The sequence below is a fragment of the Tinamus guttatus genome, unplaced genomic scaffold (genome assembly GCF_059628265.1).
Source record: "Tinamus guttatus ecotype Peru unplaced genomic scaffold, ASM5962826v1 Tinamus_guttatus_pri_ptg000131l, whole genome shotgun sequence".
Lineage (NCBI taxonomy): Eukaryota > Metazoa > Chordata > Aves > Tinamiformes > Tinamidae > Tinamus > Tinamus guttatus.
The window spans coordinates 3,865,923-3,884,189 of NW_028288665.1; the positions used below are offsets into that span (position 1 = coordinate 3,865,923).

Here is an 18,267-nt window from a genome sequence, read left to right on the forward strand (position 1 = left end):
AATGGAAGCCTTTATTTAGCTGGAAAATGAATGCAGCAGAGGCAGCGTAGAGTTCATCTTGTTTGAGGGCAGGCAGGACTTGAGCCAGTGGCCCTGTTGCACACCCAGACCCACAGGATTCTGGGTTATTCCCTGTGCTGCCTCCCCAGCAAGGCTTGCCCTCCCCTCGGTAACAGTTTTAGTGTGTAGGATCCTCTGTAGGATCACACTGAGGAAAAGTAGGAACTTAAGGCCCTCTACTCCTTACTGATCACCGTGCAAGCAGGAGTGAAGAGGGAGGACAGCAGGTGAGTTCCATGTGCCAGCCACCTTATGACAAGGCACGTGAAAAGAGGTGACAGGTTTACCAGTTAGAGTCCTTACTCTCTGTGAATATAGGCCTCTATGTTCCTATGCACTTGGATGACTGTAGCTCCACAGTTCTCCTCAGACAAAAACATCCTTGAAAAAACTATTTCCTCCCTTAATTTGTCCATGACTATCTTAAATTATCTTTCCTGCAGATTAAGAATTACAAAGCTTGCTTACATTGGGTTTCCATAAAGTGCATAAAAAATACATATACATATATAATACACTACATATACTGCGGCGGGGGAGCTGAAATGCACCATAATCAGAGCCTCTGGGAAAAGCACCTCAAGAGGGCCATGAGCCATTCCTTTTTTTTTTTTTTTAATATTTGCAGGATGAAATGTGGAACCCAAAGGGAGGAAAAGACGCTGCCTGCCAAGTTTGTGAAGGAGCCCATGTTCCTAAGCCTGTCTTAGAAAATTTGACAGGTGGTATGTTGCTGTTGGTGATGTTAAACATGAGAAGCGATTTCAGCTACCATGTAGCAAGGATGAGTTATAATGACTTTAAATCTCCCTAAGTATGCCAGAGTAGAAGTTAGCAGTTCACAGGAATCATACGAGGAAAAGATATAAAGTCAACAATCAGTTCACTCGTGCAGCTTTAGAATTACTCTGTCATGACCAATGCAGTTTCCTTCCAGTCTGCCAATGTAACTTAGAGTGAAACATTTTTCCACTGCTTGAGTCCTTCCAGCTTCTTCCCAGTTGAGAGTCCTTTCTTGCCAGCGATTCAAGAAAGCTGGCACAATTCACAGAGCGTGAAGAGCTGTGAGGGGCTACACATACCCCTCACATGAGGCTTCAGTTAAGCTCAGGCCCTTCAACTTCATTCAAACTATAATGACTCATGTCAAGATAAAGATCAGTAGCAAGGCAAGTTCATTTGACTTTCAGAAGAAATTCTTTGGCTGTCTTTGACATTAAGAGTAAACCTAAACCTGCACGTTTTTTGCAGTCCTATTTTTTTCCCCCACTTCGATTCTCTTTGTACATAAGCACATTTAAGAGGCCAGATTTTCTCCACTTGACGCATCATATATTCCAATGCTGTAGCTTGAATTCCAACTTTATACATACACCAGTTTAAACAGAAGAGGCATGTGTACATAGGAGAGAAATTAATATGGCACTTTAATCATGATGTGAGCATTCATGTATTTGCATCATGTTTTGGCTAAGTGTCTCCTGATCAAATAATGATATATACTGAAGAGGCAAATAATTCATGTACTGTGTTAAGTTCCAAAGTAATTCCACTACAGAGCTATATTGTTATTTCCATGCATATTCTTTGATACAGTTCTAAGAAACTTAATTCTTTCTTTGATTCTATACACATTTTCAAGATTCTTTACAGAAAACAGCCATGTCACCAAATCTTAGAAACATGTACCATGAAAGCAACAGACCTCTCTGTAGAACCAGCTGGAATCAATTTTCGGATGTGAACACGATGTTTTTCCCAGAGAAGGAATCCATAAGCAAAGAAGAGCCAGCACATCAAAAGAGAATACTGAGCTGGCTAGAAGAAAACACAAAGGAAGAAGACACCATTAAAAAAGAATTGTGGGAATCTGAGAAAGAAAAAGGTTCACTGTCAGAACAATTATCAGTTAAGTCCCTTGTATCTCCTCATGAAAAACCACTTGCAGAAATAGGGGAGTCACTACTGGACTGTATTATTAAAGAATCCCCCATAAAAGATGTATCTTATTTTCTCACTCAACCTCGTGGCACCCTATTTAAGATATATCCAAGTTTTGGTATTGAGGGACAGTTTTCTGGAGAGGATAATCTGAACTTGGCTGGCAAAGCTCCCAGTCCGAAAAGAGATACGGTAAGATTTCTTGTTTCTTGCATAGAAGCTTAAATGAAAATACTGTTCTCTGATGAAGCTAGTGGCAGTTCTTTAAATTACATGTATATTTATTGCAGTACCTTATCTGTGAGTGCTATACCCCTCCGATGCATAAGATAAAAGAGAAGTGTTAAGAGTATCAAGTGCAGGTATTAGACTCACACCTTAAATTAACTGAGTTCTGAATGAAGGAGGCAATACATTTTCACTGAGTTCCCATTCAGCTTACAAATGCCAGCTCTGTTTTTGTAGGCAATCATTGATCAACAGCTTGACCCTGCAAACACCTGTGAAGAGAGCAACAATAGTTTTTCTCCTGATTCTTCATGTGAGAATGTTATGAATAAACCAGCTCTGATGCAGTCAAATAGAGAAGTGAAAAGAACTATGAAGAACTGTGTAATTGAGTACACCAAGAAAGGAAGTGCTCACAGAAAGTTTCTGGAGTCTGTAAGATACTTTTTCCTTATTTTATTTTATTTTATTTTATTTTATTTTATTTTATTTTATTTTATTTTATTTTATTTTATTTTATTTTATTTTATTTTATATCTTTCTTAGCTACAATTAGCTTGATTTAAAAAATAAGTGCAGTTAAAAAGATTATGGTTCAAAATGTACTCCTGTTTATGATTAGCTCTACTATATTACCTAGCAAATTCATAAAAAAAAAAAAACCCAAACCCTCTTATGCAAGGTACTATAGGATTCTGACTCTCCCACTCCATCCAAAAGAATGAGTCAGGATACTGCAAGCAGAATTTATTGCCTTCTAGCTCTGTTTTCAGATGAGTAGAATCTCCCTTCTGCCAATCTGCTGGAAATTCAGTAAACACCTTGCTGCATAGAGCACTGGAAAACATTTGTCTTATTGCATTGACGTAAATATTCATCCTTCCACATTTTCTACAATCAAGTGATTTACCAAATAGTTTAATCTTTTGTTGTTGTTGTAGTTTATTTATTATTATTCTTGCTTTAAGGTCAGAACTGCTGCATATGTAGGCTTCATTCCCCTTGGTACAGGTGCAAGGGCTTGTAGGTGTTGCTGGAGGGTAGGCTCCTTGTTTTTTTTATCATTTTATAGCATGGGCTCATGATTTTCACTGAAGTTAAAGAAGAAATAGTTTGAATAAATGGAACTGATAGACTGAAGGGAGTCGCCCCTTGTTTTGTAATAGTAGAATGACACAACTCTGCTAGTACTATAACACTGTGAAACTTATTCAAATTTATTCTCAGCTGCTTTTCTGCTTTCTCTGAATAGTTGACTATCAAATCATGTTAGCTATAATTTTTCTAATTAGTTGATGTCAGAATGTGGTTTTCCCCCAGGAAGTGTCTACAGTTGATAAGAAATCTTTACGCCATCATTCTGAGACATCATTTGCTCCTAAGGAAGAATATAAGCAAGGAGGCATGAGTGATAAAGTGATCCTCTGCACTCATAAAACAGGGAGCCCCTGTCTAAGCCCTTGCGAAGCATCATCAAATACGTGTAACACACAGTATTCCAAGTGCCACTTGGAGAAACTATCATTTCAGGAGGAAGCTATGAACTTTAGTGGTGTCACCAAGCAGCTAGAGCAAGGCCAGCAAAAACAAACCCAAATGACAGATCTTCAGTGTGATGATACGCTTTTGAAGAAGAAAATTAAAGACAGGGAAAAACTGTTGCCTAGGGAAGGGGATTTAGGTCTGGATGAAGTGACTAAGAGAATGAAGCAGAATCAGAAGAAACAGCCAGCTCAAACCATTGATTCGTATTCAGAAAATATTTCCTTGGAGTCCAGTTTAAAAGAATTAGAAACAGAAACTGTTCAGCAACAGTATTTTGAAGAAAGTGTTAACAAGCTGAAGAAGGATATTGAAGATCTAAGAGAAGGAAAAGGCAAGGTCAGAAAAGAGAAAAATGATGCTAAGAATTGGCTGGTAGTCACACAGGAAGTTTTATCCAATGCCATAAAACATCTTGAGGAAATTGTGACTGAAAAAAAAGTTCTTCTGCAGCAGGTAGAGGAACTAAAGTCTGCGTATTGTCTTCTTCAAAAGCAGCATGAGACAGAACTGAGGACTAAATCTAGGAGACAGTATTTGGAGAGCGATCATATTATATGCAGGAAAGAAAAAAAGCTAAGGGAACTGCAGCATCTCAAACAAAAACTGGAACATGAGGCTGAGACTGTCACTTCAGCCCTGCAAGAGCTAGGGGAGGAGAAAGCGAATACAGAAAAAGGGTTTCTATCCTTGCAAACAAAATTTCAGGGAGGAAAAGATAGCAGCTTGGCAGAAAGGCAACAGCTGGGATCCAAATACAACAAGCTGGCTGCTCAGCTTAAAATTCTGCAGGTAGAATTTGAAAATGAACAAGCTGAAAGGGAGAAAATGCAACAGCAGCTCTATGAGTTCAGAATAGAGAACCAAAAGCTGCAGCAACGAAGCGCTAAAGACCAAGAACGAAACCGCGTGCTGCAGCTTGAAACTGCCAGGTGGAAAAAGAAATATGATAAAGTCAAAGAATCACAGACAATCAAGGTATAACTTCAGGTCAATACAGCACTGTAAGCATCATAAAAAACTATAATGAACAGAGTTCCTGGTTGCTATATACAGCATTGGTAACACTGTTTTAAAACAGGGTGAAATACAAGTGTGCATTACCAACTAAGTCCTACTTAGACACTTCCTGTGGACTTCAGCTGTACATACCCAGCTCTTTAACAGTGGATTGTTTTTGACAATGAAACAACTTGCAAACATAAAATGTTGCATAAGCATTAAATCAAAATAATGAAGTGTAACTGTAGTCTGAAGATTAAGATTATATTTACACGTAATGAAATATTCCAAAATAACTGTAGTCTAACATGTGGAGGTAGGATGAGGTATTGTCTCCCATTCCTTCCTCAAAAAAGTGAACTTTTTCCTTGCCTTCTCACTTTATGTTATGTGGAAGCAATGAGGAAAACTTTATATTTTGACCCTTGAATCATTGTATACAGATAAAAACAGCTATTTTCTCATTCTTTAAACTTGCTATTTCTATGCCAGAATCAGCTGCCCTTTAAAACGATTCAGATACTCAGACCTGAACTTTGTTTACAGGAGGAAGATTAAGAAAGAAGTAGTAGAATGGAGAAGGCATATTGTGAAGATGTTTCATCTTCTGGTGTTTTACGTTTTGTGCAATATGTTCTTAGAAAAAATATTTTAAGAAATTTTAGTCTCAGCAGCACTTATACTCTTGCCAAGCCCTGAGTACACAGTTCTCCCCTTCCCTTCTCAGGCCAAACTTTCACTAACTCAAGTCAGGATGCCTGACCAAAAAGTTGAGAGCTAGGAAAGCTCTGAAACTTGCATTTGCCTTTTCTCTTAAGTTCTTTACCAGACTAGAATCTGAAATGTGGAAGTTTGTCTAATACAGAGGTTTATACAATCACCTAATTTCAAGCAGTTATCATACACTTTGCAACTTATTACTTGAGATAAATAAGTGAATAAAAAAAATAGAGTAACATCATTTTTTCAGTTTCTTCAAGCGAAAAAGGAATGAAAGGAGTGGAATATAAAAGTTAAAATGCCCAAATTGTGCCTGTGGTGCAATTTAACATCTTACCTCTTTCCCCACTTTTGTGGAAGTGTTTAGTTATGCTTTTGTATGCTGGATCTTTCTCTCTTAGCTTATGCTAATGGTAATAGCTTGGTAGTACCAAGAGAAAGGAAAAGGCTGTATACATAATGGTGCATTTACTGAGGAGGGAGGTGGGAAAGAGCAGAATCCTTGCACCATTGTTACTATTTGTGTTCAAAACACCAGCAGGATGTCCTCGTAAATCTAGAGTCTTATGTAGGTGTAAGAGAATAGCATACACTTCATGCTCACTGACAGCAGAAAATCCCATTAACTCATGGAAACAGTGTCACCGCATTGGGCCAGCTGTTTTCTAAGTACAATAGGAAGTGAAGAAAGATAGTAAATGGGAGGCTAATCTCAATGGCCAGATGGGAAAGCTCTGTTGAAATCTGAGAAATAAGCGCACCAGGATGAAAGCTGAGAATAACCTTTCGTACACTCACTTCCAGTTCACCTAACGGTGACTGTAATTGAGTGGGAATCCTATACTGCATTTGTCATCTTTTTAGTAGCAGTAGTTCTATTTGTTACTTTTATTTTCAGTTGACAAGTTGGAGATCTTCTCAAATCACGTAAACTTTGATGTTCCCATTTAGGCTGCTACATCACCCGTGCTTTCTGATTTACCTCAGAAAAACCCGAAGAGTGGAAAAGACTGCCTTAGCACCTTTAACGTGCAGAGAATATCCCAGCTGTTATCCAGAGTTTGCAATATTCTCGCTCTGGCAGATGGACATATTATGTGTCAGGTAACACAAAACAGTTCTTTCAAAAGCTGTCTACAAAGATCCTAGACACTGATTTCAGATCAGTCAACATGTCAGCACCTGACATTTCCTCTTGCTGTATTCTCTCAAGATTATAGAATATAGGAGTCTTTAGATGTACGTCAAAACCAGGAGCTTAAAACATACCTTTACTTCCAGCTTCCTCTGATTTTAGTCAGCCATGCTGTTGCTTCTCTGTTACACATGGGTATAATCTATTGGAAGTCATTTTGGAATGCTTCCTCTAAAAGCCATATTTTCTCTCCCTGTGGAAAAGAGCAAGAATTTTAAATGAGGAGGTACTAAATATTTGTTTATCCTGCCTGTCAGCTAATGCTCAGATCCCTCTCTCAAAATGAGAAAGGAGAGAAAAACAAATAAAAACTAATCCCACCCCTCAAAAATAGTTTAAATAGTTTTATATTCAATAAGAACTGGTTCACATTTGTGGTGAGCAAAATACCAAAATATGCTACCATTTATGGCTACCACAAGGCCAGCTTAGAGAGAGGAAAAAAAAAAAAAAAAAAGATGGTCTCATTTCCCTGAGGACAGTTTCAGTATGCCCAGAATTACTGCACTTATAGCATCTTTATTAGCAGTCTCCGGAGATAGTCCTTGATCTTTTAAAAATTAGATAACATGTTTTGGGTGCTTCATCTGCTAATATCACTGATCTTAGTGTCATACTTTAAGTTTCTTAAACTCCTGGCTCTTTTAACAGAAATATTAATGTTGCTGTGAGTAAAATATGAATGAAAGTGTTTCCCTAGAAGAAAGGGTTAAAACAGCCCATATTGATAAATGAACAACACTGATGAGCAATCAAGACCAGATGCAGTCTAAAGCGCATGGATTAGGTGGGAGAATCGCTCCCCTTGGCCTCCAGGCTGTGCTGCTGCTAATAAAACCCAGAACATGCTTGGCTTGCTTTGCTGCCAGGGCACATTGTTGCTTCATGGTTAGTTTGCAGTCTACTGGGATTCCACCCACCAGGTCCTTCTCAGCAGAGCTGCTCTACTATTATCCCCTAGCCTGTACTGTGGCTAGGGCTTGGTCTTCCTCCCTGGGCGGATGATTTTGCATCTGTCTCTGCTGACTTTCACAAGGGTCCTCTTGGCCCATTTGTCCAGCCTGCTTAGCTCTCTCTGGATGGTAGCCCTGCCACCAAACATTGACTCATTCCCCATTTCTCCTCCTAATTTGGGGTTATCTACAAGCCCTGTAAACAGACATTCCATTGCTGCCTCCAAATCATTGATAGAAATATTAGACTGGAAGGTCCAAGGACAGATGTCTGCAGTACTCTACTTGTTACTGGCATCCAGGCAGAATATGAAGCTGATGAGAGCTGCAGGTTATTACCAATGAGCTGCTAATACCTGTCAAACAGACAGCAATACTTAACCACCTCTGGTTAATAAACCCCCATATCTTCACCCATTCACTGTTAAAGGGTTCAGGGCCCTGGAGGCAGAGGACACTCAGGATGCAGAAGCCATCAGGGCTGTGAGATACTTCTGTAGGTTGGCCAGTCTTCTGTCAGGATCCAGCAACTAACCAGGAGCCATGGGGCAAGATCCGGCACAGTCTGGAGGGCCAGACCCCAGAGTGCACAGCCTAGAGCTCAAGCAGGACCAAGCTGACCATCAGGGACCAGCAAGAGCAGGGCTGATGTACAGGGTGACTCCAGCACAGGCAGTGCCTCACCAAGCACAGCATAGACTCATAATATCCAAGTAAGGCAAGGGCAGCAGGGGTGGTCACAGCAACAGGTTCTGCTAATAGTCCCAGTGTTTATCAAATAGGCAGTAACAAGTCAGGTCTAGTCAACAAGTTGGGAACAGGGCTGGAGTTGAGTCTGTCTATAACTCATACATAACTCATACAAGAACAGAGGGAGCTTAAATAGAGATCGTGAGCCAGGGAGCACAGAATCACAGAATGGTTGAGGTTGGAAGGGACCTCTAGACACCATCTAGTCCAACCCCCCTGCTCCAGCAGGGACACTTAGAGCACGTGGCACTGGGTGGCATCCAGGCAGGTTTGGAAGATCTCCAGAGATGGAGACTCCACAACCTCTCTGGGCAGCCTGTTCCAGGGCTCTGTCACCCTCAGAGGAAAGAAGTTCTTCCTCAAATGAAGATGGAACTTAATGTGTTTCAACTTGTGCCCATTACCCCTTGCCTGTAACTGATCACCACCAAGAAGAGTTTGGCCCCATCCTCTTTACATTCTCCCCTCAGGTACTTATACAGATTGATCAGATCCCTCTCAATCTTCTCTTCTCTAGGCTAAATGGGCCCAGCTCGCTTAGTCTTTCCTCATAAGCACAGGGGGGCAGGTGTAAATCCCAGGTGTGACCAGTCAGGTCTCATGGGGGCATCCAGGAACCTTACAGCTATCCCAGCAGGAATACAAACTATAACAGATGTGTATTTCAAACAAATATCCCTAACAGGGAAAAACATAATGGGCAGCAATCTGGCCTAAGATAGATGGAGGCTGAATTATGCAAGATTCTGAGCAAAGGACAACCCTGTAACATCTAATGACTCATAAAGATATAAGGGATCTGTCTAAAAACTAGTTTGTCATTGCCAGTGAAGAGAAACCTGAGAGATGCAGTGAGGACTCAACAGGTTCCTCTATGTTGCACACACCTGATCCTGGCCATATTATTTGGACACATATGTTTTGGTGGTCATGAGTATGTGTAAAATAAGTTTTTTAAAGTATTTATGGTATGTCCTGAAAATCCCAGCCACAATGAAACATATCACAGATTTTCTCACTGGTAGTCTGTGAAATCATAACAATAAAAATAGGTCAGCCCTTTGCTAGATATATCAGCATGAAACAGACTTTCTTCCACTGCTGCAAATCCTGTGGTTGGGGACAGATGATCTCCAGAAGTCCTGACTAATTCCAACTCTTCTGTGATTTGGTGATCTGCTTTGTTCACTTTCCACAGCATAAAGTGGAATGACTACGAGCTTGTTGTCTATTCAGTTCCAACAGCCATTTTTTTTCCAATTACACGTCTTAACACTGTCATCTCACAGATGGCTTCTTTATTAATTATTTCACTCCAAATTGTAAGTACATGTTCTCATACTAGTTATATTTCTATTTTCTTTTCTACAGAGTCTGGGCTTAGAATACAATTTTTCTTTTTCACTTAAAGTGGTTAAAGACAGGAGCTCTGAAACAGTATATGACAAACAACATATGCCTGATTCGTTAGGTTACACAATATAGTCTGCATTTTAAGACTCAAAAAGCAGATCTCTGATATATATATACAATGGTAATTACCTATGGAATGTATCATGTAGCCTTGAGGAGGATCTCGAGGAGGCTGGGTGCCATTTGTCATAGCTGGGTTCGGTCGAGACACCAGACCTTCATATGCTTCATCTAAGTCCAAGGAAAGGCAGTGATGAATCCTTTGCTAAATCTGGGGGCTTTGCCCAAACACTGTTATTTTTTTTCCTCTTGCTACTCACTAGGACACAGATTATCTTTCTGTCATTGAACATAACAGGAAGAATGAAGCAATTGTTCAACTGCAAGAAGAAGTGAAGAACCTTACCCTTAAAAAGAAAACTTTGGAGAAGAAGGTAGATCTTCCTGAATGCTTGGTGAAAGTATAAATGGATTTGTTCGCAGCTTATAAAAAAGATTTTGTATTCCAAAAATACAGCTGTCATTGACCCTCTTTCAGGAATGATTATCGAAGCTGTGGCTGATTCAGAGTGTTTCCATAACACTTTCCATGTGCTTCTCAGTGAAGGAAGTCTACTCTTTAAAATATTATTTGATTTTATATGTAGTAAAATGCATTATACATGATATTGTGTTAGTTTTTTATCCTTATGACTGCTGAGATTTAGTTACCAGATTTCTAAGTCAGACCCTGGAAATGACTACGCAAAAAGCCACCCTCTACCTATGACATGAGGTATTACATCCTTATATTAAATCAGTCAAGAGATAATTCTTAAATTGTCCAATATAGTGTAAGCCCAAACCAGCCAAATTATTAATAGTTTATTCAGTAACATAGTAACCAAGAACAAACTCAAGAAATGCTTTCAGTGGTTCTAATATGGATAAGGGGTCTGTATCTGAAGATGTGCAACATTTTGTGTGCAGCATCATACAGTGCATACCAGTCCTTAAGGAGGCACTGGAAAGTATTTTGTTCACAGGAATTTGGTGGTAAAGAGTTTGAGCTCCATGGCTAGATAAGGAACTGTAGAAAGGATAATGTCTGTATCTATAGATCTTTTGTCCTCCTAGAGTTTTTACCAGTCATGTTATTTTCTCTATTAATGGCCTCAATGGCTTACTGACGTTGGGAACCCAGCTTAATATCATTAGAGTGCATACAACATATTGCCTTATTCTAAGCTTTTGGCATTTATTTGGAGTGTGCTCCAATTGGACTTTGTGTTTTGTCTGAAAAAAAAAACGGGGGGAAGTAAAATAGATGCACAAAACAAAATGAACAAACAAGTGAGGAATACATTTGTAGCCAGTCTTCAAAGAAGCAGGGATGAAAAGGGGCTCTGGTGTTGAGGTTGAATACAATTGTAATATTACAGTTGCCCTGAAGGATTCTTCTGTTAGTATCCAAAAGGGTGATTGCCAGCCACACAGGGTAGAGAAATAAGTGATGTGGACTGAATCTACAGCTCCTGTACTCCACAGGCTTTTCCTTCCCTTCAGACATCAGGAATTTGAGGTCTCTTAGGCCCATTGTAGACCACCTGGCTAAAATTTTATGGAGAAAAGCCTAAGCGAGTTGAAGATAACTGAATGTACAGGCTAAATGCCATGATACAAAGATCTGAACAGCTCTGAGTTATATAAAACACCTACTAGAAAGAGGCTCTACCTATAATATATAAAGCATTATTTCCAGTTCGGGGTTTATCATTAAGAGTCTATTCTTAAACTCTGTTGTTACAATTGATAGTTTTTATAAGACATGCATAGCATATATAAATTAGTTAAGTCTCATAATTTTTATCAAAATAAATGTTTAGTTACAGAAGTACATGAAAAGCATAGAAATCACAAGACAGTTAATTAATGAAATGAAATCTTTCCAAGATCAAGTTACTGAGGTAAGTTCATCACTGTTTGCAATTTAAAAAAAATTAGAGGTTTGAGGTTGTGTGGATGTTCTGAGCATTGTTAATGTAGCCATTACTATATATTGTGATCCTTTTCCCTCTTGCTTCTTGTTGTTTTGTGTTCATACAGAGCTTGTAAAACAGTCTGGAAGGTGATTAGGGGCCTGAAGTGCAGGAATGTATTATGTATGTATTTATATATATGTATGTATATATATAGACATACATATATAATACAAGAGGTTCACGCAGCCTCAGCTTACTAGCTGAACACTGGCTTCTAGCTCCTAGCTGGACAGCAACTCAAGCTCCTTCCAGAGGAATGCTTGAGTACATACAGTCAATAAAATTTATGTGTGTTTCAGTGCACCATGTTACATAAACAAAGCAGGATGGTATGTTTGCACTGAAGTACTACAAGGTGGCTGGACACTGCTCACAGAACTTGGCTATCTCATTAGACTGGTAACTTCCCTAGTACAAACAAGTCCTCCTTTTTTCCCTCTTCCGTTTCACAGGCTTATGCCTCATCCACCTCACAACTATTATTATTATAATTACTACAATAAAATATATTTATATTATTATAATAAGATATTATTTTAAAAATAATTAAAATAAAATATAATAATCAGAAAATCCCGATCTTAGGAAGAAAGTCAAAAAGCATAACCCTAATGAAATCTTCCCAAATCAAGTTAAACTTTAATAAACTGAATCGTTTAGATACTAACATTAGTATACTGAATTATTTAAGTATTGTAAGTATGATAATTACATCATAGAATAAGAAAAGCAATATTTTCAGGACTAGAGGTAAGTTTAATGACAGATACGGATTTTCATTCAATTTTTATTAACAGCACATTTATCTACAGGATTCAGGAGCTGAGCATCAGAAACATGGAAATGGTACAAAATTGTCTGATTGGCACAGACCAGAATTAGATAAATATCACAAGCAAAACAACAAGCTTCAGAGCCAGGTGAAAAGACTGCACCTGACTGAAACAAACAAACAAAAAACATATAAGTTCTTGTCATGGATATCTGGCTGCCATTTAGTCACAAAGTATCTGTTCCTTTCACACTGTGTGATTAATGATACACTTTTTGGACATGCATAAGCAAATAAAAATACATTTTCTGGTAGTGTGAATTATATTAATGATAGTACACTGAATTTTCTCAGAAGTTAGTACTGTACAAGTAACTTCTTATCCTGAGGAAGTATTAAAGGATATTTTTCTAATATGATAGTCCTGGGAATTGCTGTAAGTGATTAATAAAAGGTTGCAGAAATTACTACCACTTTACATAGAGGCTGCCTTTTGCCCTCTGTGCTTTCTCTTGGTGATTTTTTTTTTCTGTTTGCTAATTGCATGTTTATCACTATTTACATTTCTTATTGCTTTCTGAGATTGAAAAACTAAAAAATCATCTGGAGTTAAAGGAGGAAGAATGCAAGAGACTTACAGGAGAAAATGGCAAACTTCATGAAGATTTGAGAAGCATGACACTGAAGGTACAGAACCTTTGAAAACCCTGACTGGCCAGCTGCACAGACATAGTACTTAGAAACCTACTGTCAGTAAGATTCGATAGCTATATACAGCATATTGTATGTAGAGGTAATGAACCTTAAGATCGCATAAGTTTTTCATCTGAGCTCTGAAATGAGAAATATAAAGCAAAGTCAATGCTTGAGTGAGAAATCTAGGAAACTCCTACCTACATTTCATTTACTTTTTTTTTTTCCCCTAATAGAAGGGGAGACTATATGATAACAGTGTCTTGTTTTGGTGTGTGTGGTATTTCATGTAAAAACTAAATCCCTGTAATATTCTTAAGTCAGTCCTTCTGAAATTCGTAGAATTACCTGTGGCAAGTGGAATGCAGACCATAGAGCTGACTGATGCCAGCAGCCTCCTTTATCCATACAAAATATATATATTACTTATACATATATCTTTACATGTATATGCATGTGTATGTTTGTATATATCTCAGTTTTACAGGAATTAATCATTTTTAAATTTTATTTTTAAAGGTAGTATCATATGAGAAAATTACAGCATGCCCTGATGAAAGGCTTGAGAGTGCCCAGATACCACAGTAGGTTGCCTGATATTGCTATTGATTGTATTCCTTGTTGTGCTTGAACATACGTGTGAATGAGAGATGATACTTTCTCATATCACAGAATGAGAAAGAATAAATTATGATAATTTACAAAGGTAAATTTTTAGTGGAGAAAGCTACTATTACTAGAAAACTTAACAGCAAGTCCTATTTGTCTGATATGCATAATATATAAAACATAAAGGAGAAGATAAAAACATAAGCCAGAGTCCTCATGCAAGAGTTCTTTCAAGAGCAGGACAGCATATAGCACACTGTGAGGGCAGTTCTGTTGAATCTTGGCGTGCAGGATCACTGCAAACCTTCTGTCCACTCTGCTGTCTGTTAGAGGACACCATCCTTTTGGGAGATGTAGAAAGAAACTTCTGATCCGTGCCTCAGCTCTTCCATACCATATTCCAAATAAAGTACCTAGCAGTCATTGTGGCACCAGGCTATGACCTGAAGCCAACAAAGGAGGGTCACGTGTTGTTTGGCCAGCTCTGCTGTGAAAGGTACTGCCAGCTCTTGCCAGAAGGGCACACACAGGCAGTCCAGGCTGGGGCACCAGAGCAGCTCTGCGTGTCTGCGTTACACAGTAAAACAGGACACAGTGACCTGAGCTACAAGCAGGCGCAGCACCACGCTGCTGTACTTGCTTGCATTGTGAAGAAGCACAGTAACATTCTGGGAGCACTGCAGAGCTGCTAGAAAGTCCTGCTGGATGTTAGCTTGTTTGTGGCCGGTTTAGATATCTTTGTATTGTCGCTCTCCAAAAATTCTGGTAATTTGGATGGAGCCATTGCTTGAACGTCTGTGCAGCAAGCACTTGTCCAGCTTGCACCTGCTTGGCTCGCAGTGGTCCCAAAGACTGCTCTTGTGTTCGGGCTACCTATGACAGGCACAGGAAAAGGACTTGGGAGCTCCCTTTGCTCCCACGGTAGGCTCCTAGTTCAAGGTTGCGCAAATTAAGCCTTTCGTAACGCTGGTTGTTGATTGAGATGAGGGTTTTGCAATATATACAGCTTGAAGAATGCAAATTACTTTTACCAATAGGTTTTTAATTATATCTCCCTTCCAAGGCCAGGGAAAAAAAAAAAAAAAAAAAGCTTGTTGGCACCAAAGGATGATGCCCTTTCTCATTCCATAACGTAAATAAATAATTGTTGCTAATGCAGTTATAGCCTAGCTATTTGGCAGACTTACATCTTTGTGCTAAAATTTCTCTCTTTACTGAATAGGTACGGAATTCTTAAGCCCGTCTTTGATTAACAATGATGGAAATCACCTAGATTATCTTTAGCTTTCTTCCTGTTCCTTCTATTTCTCACAAACATGTCTAAAATAGGCTCTTGGAACATATCATTTCTCAGTGTATTTCTGAGGGGTTAATCCTTAGACAGGTATCTCTTTTCCAGATAAAACAGAGAATCTGGAGGTCTTTAAGAGAATTTCCTTTCTTGAATTTAAAATGGGTGACTTTCAAAGAACCCTCATAAATCCATGTAAACCTAGCAGATCTCAATAAGAGCTGCTGTATCTCCTTTGCTACTGCCAGCTGGAAGCAGCAGAGAGAATTCCCATGGCTTCAGTTTGCAATATGAGCACTTGCTCATATGTATACATATCTACTTCTCTATATATACATTTATATAAAATTGGAGAAAGAGCCATACCTGAAGCACTCACAGCACAAACCAATAAAATGAATAAACCATGGGAAAGGAAAATGAGACAGAGACTGGAAAAAATATTTGCCGAAATTCACACAAGAAACAAACCAAGGACAGAGCTGGTATCTGAAGCCAAGTCTCTTAATTCCAGGCCATAGGCCCTGTCTTTTTGCTTGTGTCAGCTTAATTTAAGCATTACAATTCTCTACTTCTTATGGAAAAAATATGCATATAAAATATTTGTAATGGAAAATATTGCTTAAAAACTGTTAGTGGGGAAAAAAATTAGTTGTATTTCAACTTAACTCATATATGCATTTCGCCAATACACCTTTGGTTTACTTGGGCTCTTTTGGTCCCTCACACATAACTGACAGTCTTGAGCTGAGATGTTCCCCGAGAACCACCTGCTACATTTCCCAGATATGTAACTCTGGGAAGAGATAGCAATACTCATCACAACGCTCTCTTGATTTCAGCGGTCACGACAGAATTGCAGAAAGATACAAAGTCTCTAGACAGTAGAAAATTTTACAACTTTTGACACTGTTTCTTAAAAGCAGTAAAATTCGTTTTTATCTGTTAGCCTATGAAAAAAAAAAGTGCCACTGAAGGCAATGGCCTGCTGCTTTGTTTGTTTGCTTGCTGGATAAAGGAGTTACTATCAAAACTATTGCACTGAAGTGAACCTAATGGTAACAGGGAAGTAGTGCATGGTTACACCCAAAAGTATGTGTAGCTATAGCAAAGTCTGGAGAAAAATAACTGAGCTGAAAATGTTTTGCTAGAAATTCAAGGAAAACTCAGGGAACAGAAAGTGAGGAAAAGAACCACCTCTTGAATTTACCATCAATTTATCCCCCCTATACTACAAACAAGGTCCCTCTGATGCTCAGATTACATTTTAGCTAACTTTTTCTCAGCAAGTCCCAGGATACCATCCAAAACTGAAAAACAGGAAGCAGTTAGGTTGGCACTGTGTGTAAGACACCACTAGCTTTGCTCTTTTTAGTACTTCAGTACAGCATTTTTGCTAAATCAATCTCATGGAAGCCACATAGTACATGCTGAAGACAGAGTCCAGTAGATTTTTAAGTGCTTTGTCATGACTAACCCAAATATTAAGGTGGCAACACAAACTATATATATAGAACTATCTCTATGTGTATATAAACAGCTGTCTGTCTTTTGCTGATAGTTTAGAAAAAAGAAGTACACACCTGGGAGAATCATTTAAGAAGTTCAAAATGAAAACTGAAAAACTGAGGTAAATATTATAGTCCACAGGCCAGAAAAGATAGTATTAAAAATGCTTACTCTTTTCAGAATGTACGTAATGAAACTGAAGGCCCTTTCCCTAACAATTCTAGCTGCAAATATAATTGAAAATATTTTTAAATGCAAGGATAGAGTGCTTGTACACAATGTGAAATACTGCTAGGAATCCCCAGTCTTCCCTCCATTCGTCTCAGAATTAGCACCCAACATGAGAGATCTCAGATAGGAAAGTTGCAGTTACTGTCAGCATGTAGTTTATGTCTGTGTGCAGACACACAGAGCAGTCTGTGCAAAAACCTCTCCACAGACTGCTCTAAATTAATTGTTTAGACTTTTCTTTTGGATGCAAGTTGCTCATATGGCTAGAACACGGATAGAATACAAGGGAGCCATGGCCTAAAAGCTGTGCTTTTTGGCCCAGCTATAATATCGCAGTTTGAGACTCAAGCGTTTTCCTAAGGCTAGTCAAGGTATCTTAATATTTTGCATACCCTATTAGCACCATCCCCTGCCACCACCTCTTGCAAACTCGGTGACAGCGCACATAGAAATGAACACTGGGATCAGTTCATGCAGGTGGAGAAGAAGCATATAGTATTTGTAGCCACAGAACTATAAATGTACATAGACTTAGAATAAAACTAAATATAAAACTTTGTATGGCATCCTAGTGCTCTTGCTTGCACATCCTCCAGGCAAATGTTTTGGCTGCTTTTCCAAAAAGCATGACTCAGGTAAGTCAAACAAGCTTGACCACAGGTTAATTATTAAGTAAGAAAAAAAAAAAAAGACTTTTGCAGAGAAAAAAAAATAAGAATAGATCCCCGGATAGATATTATCTATCTTGAAATAGTAGTATTATTAGTTACAGATATTCTCCAGTTTTTACGATCAAGCTTTGCCTTCAGTCAATATTTAATAGCACTTAAATAACAACATTAGTGTGTGGAAAATACGGGTAAGACAGAAACTAGAAAGGCAGCTTTTGATATATATATATATATATATATATATATATACTTTTTTTTTTAATTTGCAGATTCAAGAGGTTCAAAGTCAAATGAAAATAATATGGAGAATGACCCACGAAAGAAAGATGCCACTTACCACTAGCGTGGCAGTAAGTTGCCTATGGACAAATAAAAGCTACCGCGAAATACAGAACACCGCCCGGCCCCAGTGATTGGCGCGAGAGAGCCCGGGGACGGAGCCCGGGGACGGGACCTGGGGAGGCCCCTCCGCCCTCCCCGCGCTCCGCGTTTCACCCCATGGCGGCGCCCGCGCCCGCCGCGACCCTCCCCCCGCCCGCGCCGAGCGGGACGTGTCGCTCCCGGGAGCGCCGAAGCGCATGCGCGGGGGCGGGCGGGGCGGCGCCGCGTGCGCAGCGCACGTGACCTGCCCGCCCCTGCCCGGCGGAGCCACGTCCTCCCGGGCCG

At 39.2% G+C, this 18,267-nt stretch overlaps 1 protein-coding gene across 1 annotated transcript; it reads left to right on the forward strand.

The window, feature by feature from the left end:
* The first annotated feature begins 672 nt into the window (after window positions 1-672).
* Window positions 673-18,225, forward strand: CAGE1 (cancer antigen 1). The gene is made up of 12 exons (XM_088521753.1): window positions 673-785; window positions 1,703-2,193; window positions 2,467-2,664; window positions 3,550-4,749; window positions 6,445-6,597; window positions 10,128-10,238; window positions 11,670-11,750; window positions 12,638-12,745; window positions 13,180-13,284; window positions 13,810-13,874; window positions 16,752-16,820; window positions 17,994-18,225. Exons 1-12 carry the CDS (start codon window positions 695-697, stop codon window positions 18,223-18,225), a joined length of 2,904 nt encoding a protein of 967 aa, XP_088377879.1. The 5' UTR covers window positions 673-694.
* The last annotated feature ends 42 nt before the right edge of the window (window positions 18,226-18,267 follow it).

Bases quoted from the DNA above. Each gene is read 5' to 3' on its own strand.
- CAGE1 (XM_088521753.1), top strand. From the start codon at position 695: ATGTGGAACCCAAAGGGAGGAAAAGACGCTGCCTGCCAAGTTTGTGAA. The intron at 12,746-13,179 runs GTGAAAAGACTG...TTGCTTTCTGAG, and splicing joins ACAACAAGCTTCAGAGCCAG to ATTGAAAAACTAAAAAATCA. The intron at 16,821-17,993 runs GTAAATATTATA...CGCGAAATACAG, and splicing joins ATGAAAACTGAAAAACTGAG to AACACCGCCCGGCCCCAGTG.